The 10,955-nt window shown below is 47.6% G+C and overlaps 1 protein-coding gene across 1 annotated transcript in view; it reads right to left on the bottom strand.

The window, feature by feature from the left end:
* Positions 1-3,529: 3,529 nt before the first annotated feature.
* The window catches only part of slit1a (slit homolog 1a), a gene marked incomplete at its 5' end in the record, with an annotated part of 105,275 nt that continues 97,849 nt past the window's right edge, over positions 3,530-10,955 (bottom strand). Inside the window, 12 exons of the mRNA XM_080848878.1 lie at positions 3,530-3,868; positions 4,385-4,596; positions 4,947-5,235; positions 6,367-6,557; positions 6,766-6,896; positions 7,532-7,760; positions 8,202-8,339; positions 8,459-8,552; positions 8,741-8,880; positions 9,086-9,183; positions 9,312-9,436; positions 9,576-9,739. Of these exons, the coding sequence (XP_080705004.1) occupies positions 3,630-3,868; positions 4,385-4,596; positions 4,947-5,235; positions 6,367-6,557; positions 6,766-6,896; positions 7,532-7,760; positions 8,202-8,339; positions 8,459-8,552; positions 8,741-8,880; positions 9,086-9,183; positions 9,312-9,436; positions 9,576-9,739 (2,050 nt within the window). The 3' untranslated portion in view covers positions 3,530-3,629. The remainder of the gene's footprint in view (positions 3,869-4,384; positions 4,597-4,946; positions 5,236-6,366; positions 6,558-6,765; positions 6,897-7,531; positions 7,761-8,201; positions 8,340-8,458; positions 8,553-8,740; positions 8,881-9,085; positions 9,184-9,311; positions 9,437-9,575; positions 9,740-10,955) is intronic.

Raw genomic sequence — 10,955 nt, 5'->3', positions numbered from 1 at the left:
AATTATAACCATCAAATCCTGGAGACTCACGGAGAGAAAAAAAAGAAAAGCAACAGAAGCACATCCGTAGGAAACAAACAGGAACGATTCTTTCACTTGTTCAATACAACAGCGACACTGCATCGTTCACAATACATGGATCATGGGTATAGCTTAGAATGCTGCGGGAGGCTCCGGACCACAGGATCAACCGTCTTAGAGCACGGCGGGAAGGACAGACTGTTAAAGACCTTTTAATTTTTTTTTAGATTTTTTTATATATATATAATTCCCCAGAAAGATGGAAATGCATCATTAACATGCGATGTGCTAGGGATGGCGTGGGCACCACCACGCTCACCTCCATTTCAAAAGACAAGGCTCTTCTTCAAGGAGGGGCTACAGAATAGTCACTTATAGTCCACAGCAGCAGAGTATGGAAATTGTCACCACCTAACCCCTCCCCTCCCACCTTGGAAGGAAGCAAGGGAACAAAAAAAAAGTCAAAGAATCAGAACTGGCCACGTAATATCTATTGTACTGTACAGTGAAACGTAAACACACTGCTGAAAGTTACTACTTCACGAGTGTAGTGCTCCTTGTATGCTGTTTTTCATGGTGGAAGCATTTGCCAAGCTTACTGGTACCGCTTGCGCGTCTCATGGATCAGGTACATACGTGTGCACGGCCAGACCAAAGGAGTCATGTTTGCACAAAATGGATGTCTTACATCAGCTAAAGCACTCCCAAACTGTCCAACAGTCCATGTTCAAAGGCATGAGCAATATCATTTGGGAGAGAGTTGACATAACATGGGCCAACCCTTACTTACTGGAGTCTGGTGTGGTACCAGATTGTGTGTTCACTTTGTATCTTTGCTGATGGCTTGTGTCACTGAAATGAAAATGACTGACCATCACCTAAAGTGAAGTTAAAACAAGCATCATACTTACATTGGAACAACAGAGAGTAGAATATTTAACACAAAGGTACAATCTCTTCCATTTGTAACCAGCATGATCTCGCCCTATGACCGACCCCCTCCCTGGTTTGTGTGGATGGAATGTGTAAGTCAGGAGAAATCAACACTGTAGTTTCTAACTTTCAAGTGATGTCGCCAATACCTTACAGCCGTTCCCCCCTTTTCTGACTATTTTATTTTTATCTTTTTTTTTTTTTAACTTGTCATTTTTTCATTATTATTGAAAATCAGCAACAAATATTATGCCTTATATATTCTACATCAGGAAAAGCCTTTAGATAAATAAATAAAAAAGCACAGACTTTCAAATGAATTAGATGTAATATTCACATGGAAGACAACATATACAATATTAAACATTTTTTTCTAAATCAATACTGCCTCCTATATAACAAGGCCAACCATTTGCTACCTTGTTTTGGCCAATTACAAACTAGTTTGTTTGAGCAATTCAAATAAACAGACAAATCAACAGTTAAGGGAGCCTACCAAGGGTCATTCTTCCTTTGTCCACAGAAGCTTCCAGAAAACAGATTTACTCTTTAACATATAAAAATACTATACCAAAATGAAATACAAATATATATTAGAATCTGTTAGGCATTTCTGTATAAAGAGAGGGCTAAAGGAGTTAGGTTACATCAGGAAACAAAAATACAATCAAAATTAAAAAAAGGAACACAATAAAAATCAAAACAAAATTAGATCAAACTAAACTGAAGCCGCTGAAGTGTTTGTTTTTGTAATAACAATAATAATATTTATTATAATAAAAAAAAGCTCTACACAACCATTTGCAAGATCTTCCAAACATGCAAGAGTTTGCACAAGTAATACTGCAGGCATAGAGTAGGAGCAGTTTACTCCTGCTCACACTGTAGGGTTGGGGAGAGGAAACAGGAAGGGCTTATTCATTACATCCCAATGCTAAGGCAATGACAACGCATGCTAGGACAATGGGCAGCACTGGGCACTAACAGTGCAGCCAAACTACCACCTCACACCAGGAAGCTCTTGCTGTGTGTATGTGGGTGTTTTGGGGGGGCTGGGGTGGGGTGGGGTTGGGTGGGGGTGGAGATCATGTCAAAGTAATCAGAAGCCACTTGGCAGGGTACCCCCAGACAGCACCTAAATCTGTAAATGATGTAGCCCTGGTCAGCCCCAGAGGAAGATCTGGTAATCCGGGATGATTCAATGTGTATCACGTGGCCTTGGACAGGCTGGACATGGAGCTTAAAGCATGGAGGCAGCAGTTAGTCCGGTTTTTTCTTTTCTTTTCTTTTTTTTTTAAATGTGTGTATTTCTTCATGAACTGTTCGGGTACATTCTGACAACAATGCCTTACATTAGAACAACAAAGATTTGTAGTAATGACAGTGCAAAAAAGAAAACTAAACCAAATCCGGACACAAACAAAAGCAAGTCATGGTTGCCACATAAGCCACATGAATGACACCATCCAATAGATGCAGCCTGGACACTCTGCCAGCTCTCTCCCATTGCTGAGTGTGTTTCAAAATGTGGAACCAAAACCCTAAGGGCCGTTACTCAATCTAAGTGAAAGGGATTCAGAGGGAAGCGACGGACACCGGCAGCCAGGGCCAGCCGTCTGGCAGCGGGAGCTGGGATGTGGGATCTGGAGCGTGTTGTGCTGGGGCACATGCAAAGGTCCCGTGTAATGAAGCATCGCAATGTCTTTGTTCGATCTCTCCTCTCTGTACAAAAAAACCCTCAGCTTATCCAAAGCCATATGTGTGTGTGTGTGTGTGTGTGTGTGATTTAATATGTGCCTTTCTCAGCGCCTATTTTGTACTTTACATTTATGAATGTGTGTATGTAAGCTGTATGAATGTGTCCATATCTGTGTGTGTGTGTGTGTGTGTGTGTGTGTGTGTGTGTGTTTGTGTGTGTGTGTGTCCATCTGCGAGTAAACGTGTGTGCATGAGCCATAAAGCCAGTTAACTCGTGAACGAAATTCTGGAAGTACCTTAAGATGCTGCTCTAGGTTTCTCTAGGTCCAAGAACGTCCATCATTTAACTCTTTCAAATCCACAAGCTTGACCACTGCATCCATCTGCAATCATCATAAATGGCGCAGCCCAAGAGACCATCCCTCCTTTTCTGTTCACACATCTGCTAATACTCTATCACTGCACCAGGGGGTGCTGTTTCCCATTTTACCAACTGCTTTTCTGGAAGCAAACTCCGGACGGTGGGGCGATGAGGCTCTCAGTGACCTGGCGGACAAGCGTTATGAGGGCTGAAATCTCAGGCCATGTGTGTGACTATTTAAATGGCGTCTGATCTGAATGCAACACCTCTCGAAATTTCTTGGACCCCCCTTTTTGAAAACAATGTTGTACGTACAATGATTTCTGTTTTCATTTTTTTTTCTTCTCGATGACAATGACATTTACGTTTCCACCTTACGTTGTACGCCGTCGGGAAAGAAGGAGGAAATGTTCTATTATACAAACATTGTTGTCCATAATATATAGATAGAGGTTTTATATATATATATTTCTGTATACTCTCGTGCTCGCACTGGCTCTCTCTTCTGTCCGTTCTCTCTCTTCATCCCTCTCTCTCTCTCTCTCTCTCTCTCTCCCTGACACGCTCTCACTCTGTGGTGTGTGTGTGTGTGGGCCCCCTCCGGTGAGCATGCGTGCTACATGCATCCCACGCAGCCGCACTTGATGGTCTTCTCCACCTCCTCGCTGAAGGAGGTGCCGTCGCTGCACTCAAAGGTGTATTTCCGGCGCTTCATGCGCTGGCTGGCGCAACAGGCACCTGTGTCACAGACGCCGCTGCACTCCACCCACGACACCATGCGTGTGGTCTGGCAGATGGTGTAGCCGCGCTGCACCTGGTAGAAATCCCTCACCGGCTCTCCTCGGCACTCCGACTCTGAGAGGGGGGATTGAAGGAGCGATGTGAGTTCATTACTGTATCTTGTGACTTTGAGGACTTAATTCAGAATATCATATGTATAGGTCTGAGGAGTAAGTGACTAGTGTCAATTGTGAGGACTTAATCCTGAATAACAAATGTATGGGTCTAAAGAGTCCGTGACTAGTGTCAGTTGTAAGGACTTAATCCAAAATAACACACATATAGGTCTAAAGAGTCAGTGACTAGTGTCAGTTGTAAGGACTTAATCCAGAATAACACATATAGGTCTAAAGAGTCCGTGACTAGGGTCAGTTGTAAGGACTTAATCCAGAATAACACATATAGGTCTAAAGAGTCAGTGACTAGTGACTGGTTGGGCAGGTGCTGAGTCACCTGCATCTGGCTCTAATGATCAAACATATAACCATTAAAAGCCATTTAATTTAGTCATGTGACTCTAAAGTCAGGCTACAGAACCAAAATGGATGTATTTGTGCCACTCTACTCTCTCCTGAGGGTACAGGTTCTCACCTCTGTCACACAGTTCTCCAGTGTAGCCGCTCTCACAGTTGCAGAAGGCGTCGCCAGTGTCAGAGATCTGACAGCGGCCATGTTTGCACTGCAGCTTCTTGCAAGGGTTGAAGAGCTCCCCCTGCTGGTTGCACAGGGCGCCACGGTAGCCCTCCTGGCAGTCGCAGCGGTAGGACTGCGCGTCCAGAGGAATACACTTCCCATGAACACACCTGTTCGGAAATTATGAAAACCGGATCAGAACACTGGATCAGACAAGTATTTTACTGTCAGTTTTGAAGTTCTGCTGTTTGAAAACATACAGATGTACAGATAGCGAATACACAATGTTGTTGTCCAACAAAAACAGTAAGTCCATTGACACCACTTCAGGAACCCAACCTTCAGGTTCAACAGGAAAATCATATTATTTGCATACAATGAGAAGGAAGAGATTCGATACGGTTTGTGATGTGGGAGAGGATTCAAGCACTCTGGACTTCCTCCTGCCCTTACATCATGTAATTACGGAAACAAAACCACCATTTTATTATCTCCCCCGATCAATAACTCCTGTTCTTACTTGCTGCCCTGGCATGGGTTGGCGGCAGGCTGGTCGCATTGTGGGCCGCTCCAGCCCGGCTGGCAGTGGCACACGGGGCCGTCGGCGGTGTTGGGCTGGCAGATGCCGTGCAGGCAGTAGATCTTCCGGCAGGGCTCGCAGCCTGGCACCACGCCCGGCTTCATCTGGGTCTTGGTGAAGTCCTGCAGCTCGTTGTTGATGTACAGATTCTGGATGCACCCGTGGAAGCTGGAGCCGTTCTGGATCTGCCACAGGCGGAGGGCGGCCGAGTGCACGTCCACCGGCATGCCTGCGGAGAGAAGGATAGAGAGAGGGAGAGAGGGAGAGAGAGAGAGAGAGAGAGAGAGAGAGAGAGAGAGAGGGAAAGAGAGAGAGAGAGAGAGAGAGAGAGAGAGAGAGGGAAAGAGAGAGAGAGAGATTAGTACAAGGGGCAAAGGGCACCAGCAACACAGAGAAACACAAGACGGGCATGACAGAAATGGAGGAGGAGGAGGAAGATGAGGAGGAGGAAGGCCATTTCAAAGAGACTGCTGCCACCTTCGCACAGAAGTACTATGCACAGAGTCCAAGAGCAAACTCCCTCAGGACTTGAGTGTTTAGCTGAGACACCAAAAACACACTCTGTGCTCTGAAATGTCATTATTCACTTATGATGAAAAGCTTGACCCAAATGTCTCGCTTTAATTAAAAATTTGTAATTTATTGGAGGATATAATTATTTTCGGGGGTATTTATCGCTAGCCTCGAGGTATGGCAGAACACTTCAATCATTAAACTCTGTGGAGCGCAGCATCTTCAAAATATGATGGAAATAAAACAGAACACATTCACAAGGGGGCCTCATGCAGTTAGGCCTGACACTAGTCCAAACACGGGCACCAAGACATGACACAGCTCCAAACTGTCACAGGACCACACACACACACACGCACGCATAACAAAACACAGGCTACTGCCATTTTTGACCTCACAGACATGGAGACTGCAGTAAATTAAGCCCCTGGATGTAGCTTTCTCATCAACATCCATGTTTATGACATCAATAATGGATTCCTAAACAACACACACACACACACACACACTCAAAAGGATAATAATAATCATGCATATTCCACAAAAACATTGAGACTGTATCTGTTAGGTCATTCTGAGCTCCGTAGGGGATAAGAGCATCAAACAGGGAATCCAGAGGCCTGATTAGTCTGGGCTGAAATTACTGGTGGGAGTGCTCTAGCAAACACAGTCTGTGGTTGGGGAATCGGCTGGGGGGAGGGGAGGAGAAGGGGGATGGTGGTGCAAGGGGGGTGGGTTGCGGTGTGAGAGTGAGAGGGGGGTGGGGAAGGGGGACGGTGCGAGGGGGGTGGGAGTTGGAGTGGAGGTGGGGGCGGGGGTGATTGACAGTAGTGTAATTTTAAAGTGCCTGCGGTGGAGGGAGGTATCTGCAGAGGGCCCCTACCCCCCACGTAAAGCAGAGCGTCTCCGTTCAGGGGCCGCACGGTGCCCATGCTGTCCATGGTGGTGGGGAGGCCCCCGTCGATGGACAGGTTGACCATCTGGTCGAAGGTCACCAGCTCCACAGTGTGGAACTGGCCATCATTGATGGTTTCAGCACTGTGGGAAAAAAGAGAGAAAAGGAGAGACAAGGAAAAGAGAGGGGAAAAGAAAGACAGGGAACAGAGACAGAGATTAAAGGGAGTGGGAGAATATTCTTGTAAACCACCAACAAAAGAACATACTTTTCTATATTGCCTATAATCACTGCAGAGTTCAGAGCCTCACAGTTCTATCCGCATTGCCCTTCTAGTCTCCAATGACTAACCTGTAGATGGCGTTGCCAGGCTGGTTGCCAGGGTCGTAGCTGACCTTAACATGACCTTGGTACAGCTCCACAGCAATGTGATCATTGTCTCCGTTGTACAGAAGGATGCCATTGTCCTCCGCCGTGGACACCTGGAGACAGAGAGGGGATCAGGCCGTGTCATGGCAACTCTCCAGAGACACACAAACACACACAGAACATGGCACAGCTGGTCACATAGATGTGTGTGTGTGTGTGGGGGGGGGGGTGGGGGGGTGGGATCAAAGCTAGTGTGGATTACTTGTGTGTCAGAAGCTCCAGCAAAACACGCTTAGTAAACATGGTTTGCAAAACCCTCGAAAATTCTTTCCCACATGTCTAGCCTTTTTATTGCAAATAGAGTTGCACTGTGTAAGCCTCTGTCCTTCAATAGCCAGAGACCTCTCAAAGAGTCTCCATGGAGAATAATTCAGCAGAAACCCCTTGACTACAGAAGAGCTGAAGCAGACTTAAAGCTTCTTGATGGCATCATATAGTGAGTTGTGTACGGGGGCGACAGTGGTACAGGAGGTAGAGAAGTCGTTTAGTAATCAGAAGGGTGCTAGTTCCATACCCTGTCGAAGCGTCCTTGAGCAAGAAACTGAACACCTAACTGCTCCTGATGTGCAGTGTGCCATCAGTGTAAAATGTGTATACATCCTTGTTAGTCCCTTTGGATAAAAGCGTCTGCTAAATGTAAATGTGTCCTCTCGGAGATTAGGTCTGGTGTGGCAGAGTGGTGGAGCACCTGCAGTGTGATGTTGGCCTGGGGCCAGTTCTTCAGGTCGCTGAGGAGCAGGTAGGAGTCCCGGTCCACAAAGTTGACGCTGACCAGCTTCTCGCAGCGAGGGCCGCCGAAGCCCGGCAGGCACTGGCAGATGGCCCGGCCCGAGCGCTCCACACACAGGGCGTCGTTCTGGCAGTCGGCCATCTCACAGAGCGAGCGCGGAGACTTGGGCACTTCACACAACTGACCACTGCAGAGAGGGAGCACACACACACACACACACACACACACACACACACACACATTAACCATGATAAGTATACACCATGGAAATATTTTCAAACTCAGAAGAGTCGTAAGTGAATGTCACTTAATGCCCACAGCAATACGACAGGCAGGGAGTCTGACCTCCATCCCTGCTGTTCTGAGTCTATCGGGGCTGAAATGAGTAACTAACTGGGGGGGATCAAGTGTGCTGCCCAAAACACTACTGAGCTAGTTATATACCTAGCAGAGCTTTTGATCTGTGTTTGCTTCAGACCTGAAGTATGGTGTTCAGGAGTACTAAATACAGCTTGGACTAGCTAACCTTACTGATGAATGTCTAACCCCAGAGGTAGCTATTTCTGTGGCAGGTGGGCATGGGATTGAGCGCCCCCTACCTGGAGCATGGGAGTGAGCGCCCCCTTACCTGAAGCCTTCATTGCAGGAGCAAGAGTAACCGTTGAGCTCATCCACACACTGAGCCTCGTTCTGACAGCGGTGGTCTTGACAGTCGTCGTAATCCATGCTGCAGTCGTCACCCACATAACCTGGTGTGCACACACACCTGACACACACACACACACACACACACACACATGGTTAAAACAGCGATTGGACAGTGTTTGATATCACACACAGAGATATTTTGTAAACGGTGTATGAGATTTTGAGTCCGGTACTTACTGTGGACCAGCTGAAGTAATGAGACAAGTGGACTGGTGCTGGCAAGGGTTCCGACCCGGCGCACACACATCCTCCATCTCCTCACACATCTCGCCTGCGTACAAAAATACACACACAAGCACAGATGTACACACTCACAAACACACACAGTGAAAGACTGTAAGACCACTACTAAGACCAACCATTTTGAAGTATTCAACCAGAAATGGATAACTTGTGAGTACAACAGAGCACCCAGACTGCTATAGATAGTCAGGCATGGGAAGTTGGATCTTGACTGACCTGCGTACAGAGGAGGGCACAGGCAGGTGTAGTTGTTGACCCCGTCCACACAGGTGGCGCCGTTCTCACAGTCATTGTCCTCGCAGTCGTCGAAGTTCACCTGGCACGTGAGGCCCTCAAAGCCAGCCGGGCAGGAACAACTGCGAGCAAACATGGCGGCAGATTGTGCATCACAATAAGGTTTCTGGTCCACTACAGAGCAACACTCTAGCGTACCTACACAACACACACACACACACGCTGTTGAGAATGCTCACCCACAGGCCCATACGCATGCACACACACACACACACACACACACACACACACACACACACACACACACACACAAACACACACACACACCTGAAGGTGTCGCCCTCCTCTCCAGTGAGCTGGCATGTTCCTCCATTGGCACAGGGGTTGCTGACACACGCGTTCAGGGCCGTCTCACAGTTCTTACCCTGTTGGCCAGCAATGAAATCATACCGCTTAGACACTGAACTGGATTACATTGGAAGAGATACCTCTGCATTCTGAAACACATTCCACCCTAAATCCCACAGAACTTCATGAGGCTGTGAAACCCCACCTTGAAGCCCTCGGGGCAGGTGCATTTGTAGATGTCCACCGGGTCCCTCAGGCAGATGGCCTGGTTGTGGCATGGGGCAGACAGACAGGGGTTGCACTTGGCCAGGACCAGGGGATCCACTTCACCTACACACACACACACACACACACACACACAGCAATAGTTTGAGAAAAAAACCTAAACCGTCACATTAACTGTCTGTTTTTCTCAGCGTTAACGAGAGAATGCTAACACCCGTCCTCGCTGTCTCGATTTTTTTTTTACCTTGGCACTCAAATTTCTTAGCAGGCGTAGTGAGCAGCAGCTTTCCCTCCATGCCCTGTGGACCAGCGCAGCGGGCGATGCCAGGCTCCTTATAGCCGGTCTTCACCCAGTCCGACAGCCAGCGCAGGCGGCAGTCGCAGTAAAGAGGGTTCGCTCCAATGGCCCTGCAACGCCATAGCAGATCATCAACCACTCAAGATGCAATGCTTGTTTCAACCAGCAGGTGGCTCTCTAGCACTATACAACAAATCTTTACAGTGAGGAGGAATACCAACAAAGACTTATTAGGAACAATTTACATTGTGAAGTCAGATGGCATTATGAACACTGTCTTTGCTTTTGCCCATCGAGGCGTGACAATAAAACAGTAAGAGTAATTTAAAGCAAATGCCAGCATTGCAGTGAGTCATTGTAGGGGGTGACAGAAGGACCACTTAACAAATCTTGGCATGGCGGCTGTTCCATGGAATCAATTTGGTTCCATTTACTTCCAGGGGAAAAAAAGCGAATGAGGCTCATCTTTCAAGCCAATCTGATATCTGACATTTGAAAACCTGATGGGGAACTTGACTGATGATCAATGACAGGGCCAGCCTCTCCCACTCACTGATAAGGTTACTGATCTCGCACAGGGGAGAATGACACAACATCACCTGAATTACTTAGGGCACAGATGCAACTGCTCTGACTCAATCACTCACACAGCCGTCTCAATGCAGGCAAGCCCATACACAAAGTACTGACACACACACACACACACACATACACACACACACACACACACACACACACACACACACACACACACACACACACACACACACACACACACACACACACAAACATACATTCATACAAAGATACATACATACAGTGTGCAATAAAACACACTCAAGCACATGCAAATGCACAAGCACACATACTACGACACACCCCTTCACACACACACCTTCAAACACACACACACACACACATACACACCTTTCACACACGCGTGCACGCATACATATATACACACACAGCTGCCTGCCCATAAGAGCAATAAACTAGCAGTAGTCTGGGCTATGTTTGAGGGGGTGGGGTGAGGGGGGCTTCCTGAGCCCAGAGCAGGAGCAGGAGCAGGAGCAGGAGCAGGAGCAGGAGAAGGAGCAGGAGCAGGAGCAGGAGTAGGAGTAGGAGCAGGAGTAGGAGTAGGAGCAGGAGCAGGAGTAGGCTTTGGCTAGAGCAGTGCAGTGCAGTGAAACCACAGGCTTCCAGCCGACCATAGAGTGCAAGCTGGCTAGGGGACTGCGTGCCTTGCAGCTGCTCTGGAGGGCATCGACAGTTGAGCCACTGTGTACGGGCCTCTCTGGCAGAGGCTCTCTGGCCGTCACGCCGGGC

The sequence above is a fragment of the Sprattus sprattus genome (genome assembly GCF_963457725.1).
Source record: "Sprattus sprattus genome assembly, chromosome: 12".
Classification (NCBI taxonomy): domain Eukaryota; kingdom Metazoa; phylum Chordata; class Actinopteri; order Clupeiformes; family Clupeidae; genus Sprattus; species Sprattus sprattus.
This window is presented reverse-complemented; position numbering and strand designations above follow the sequence as displayed.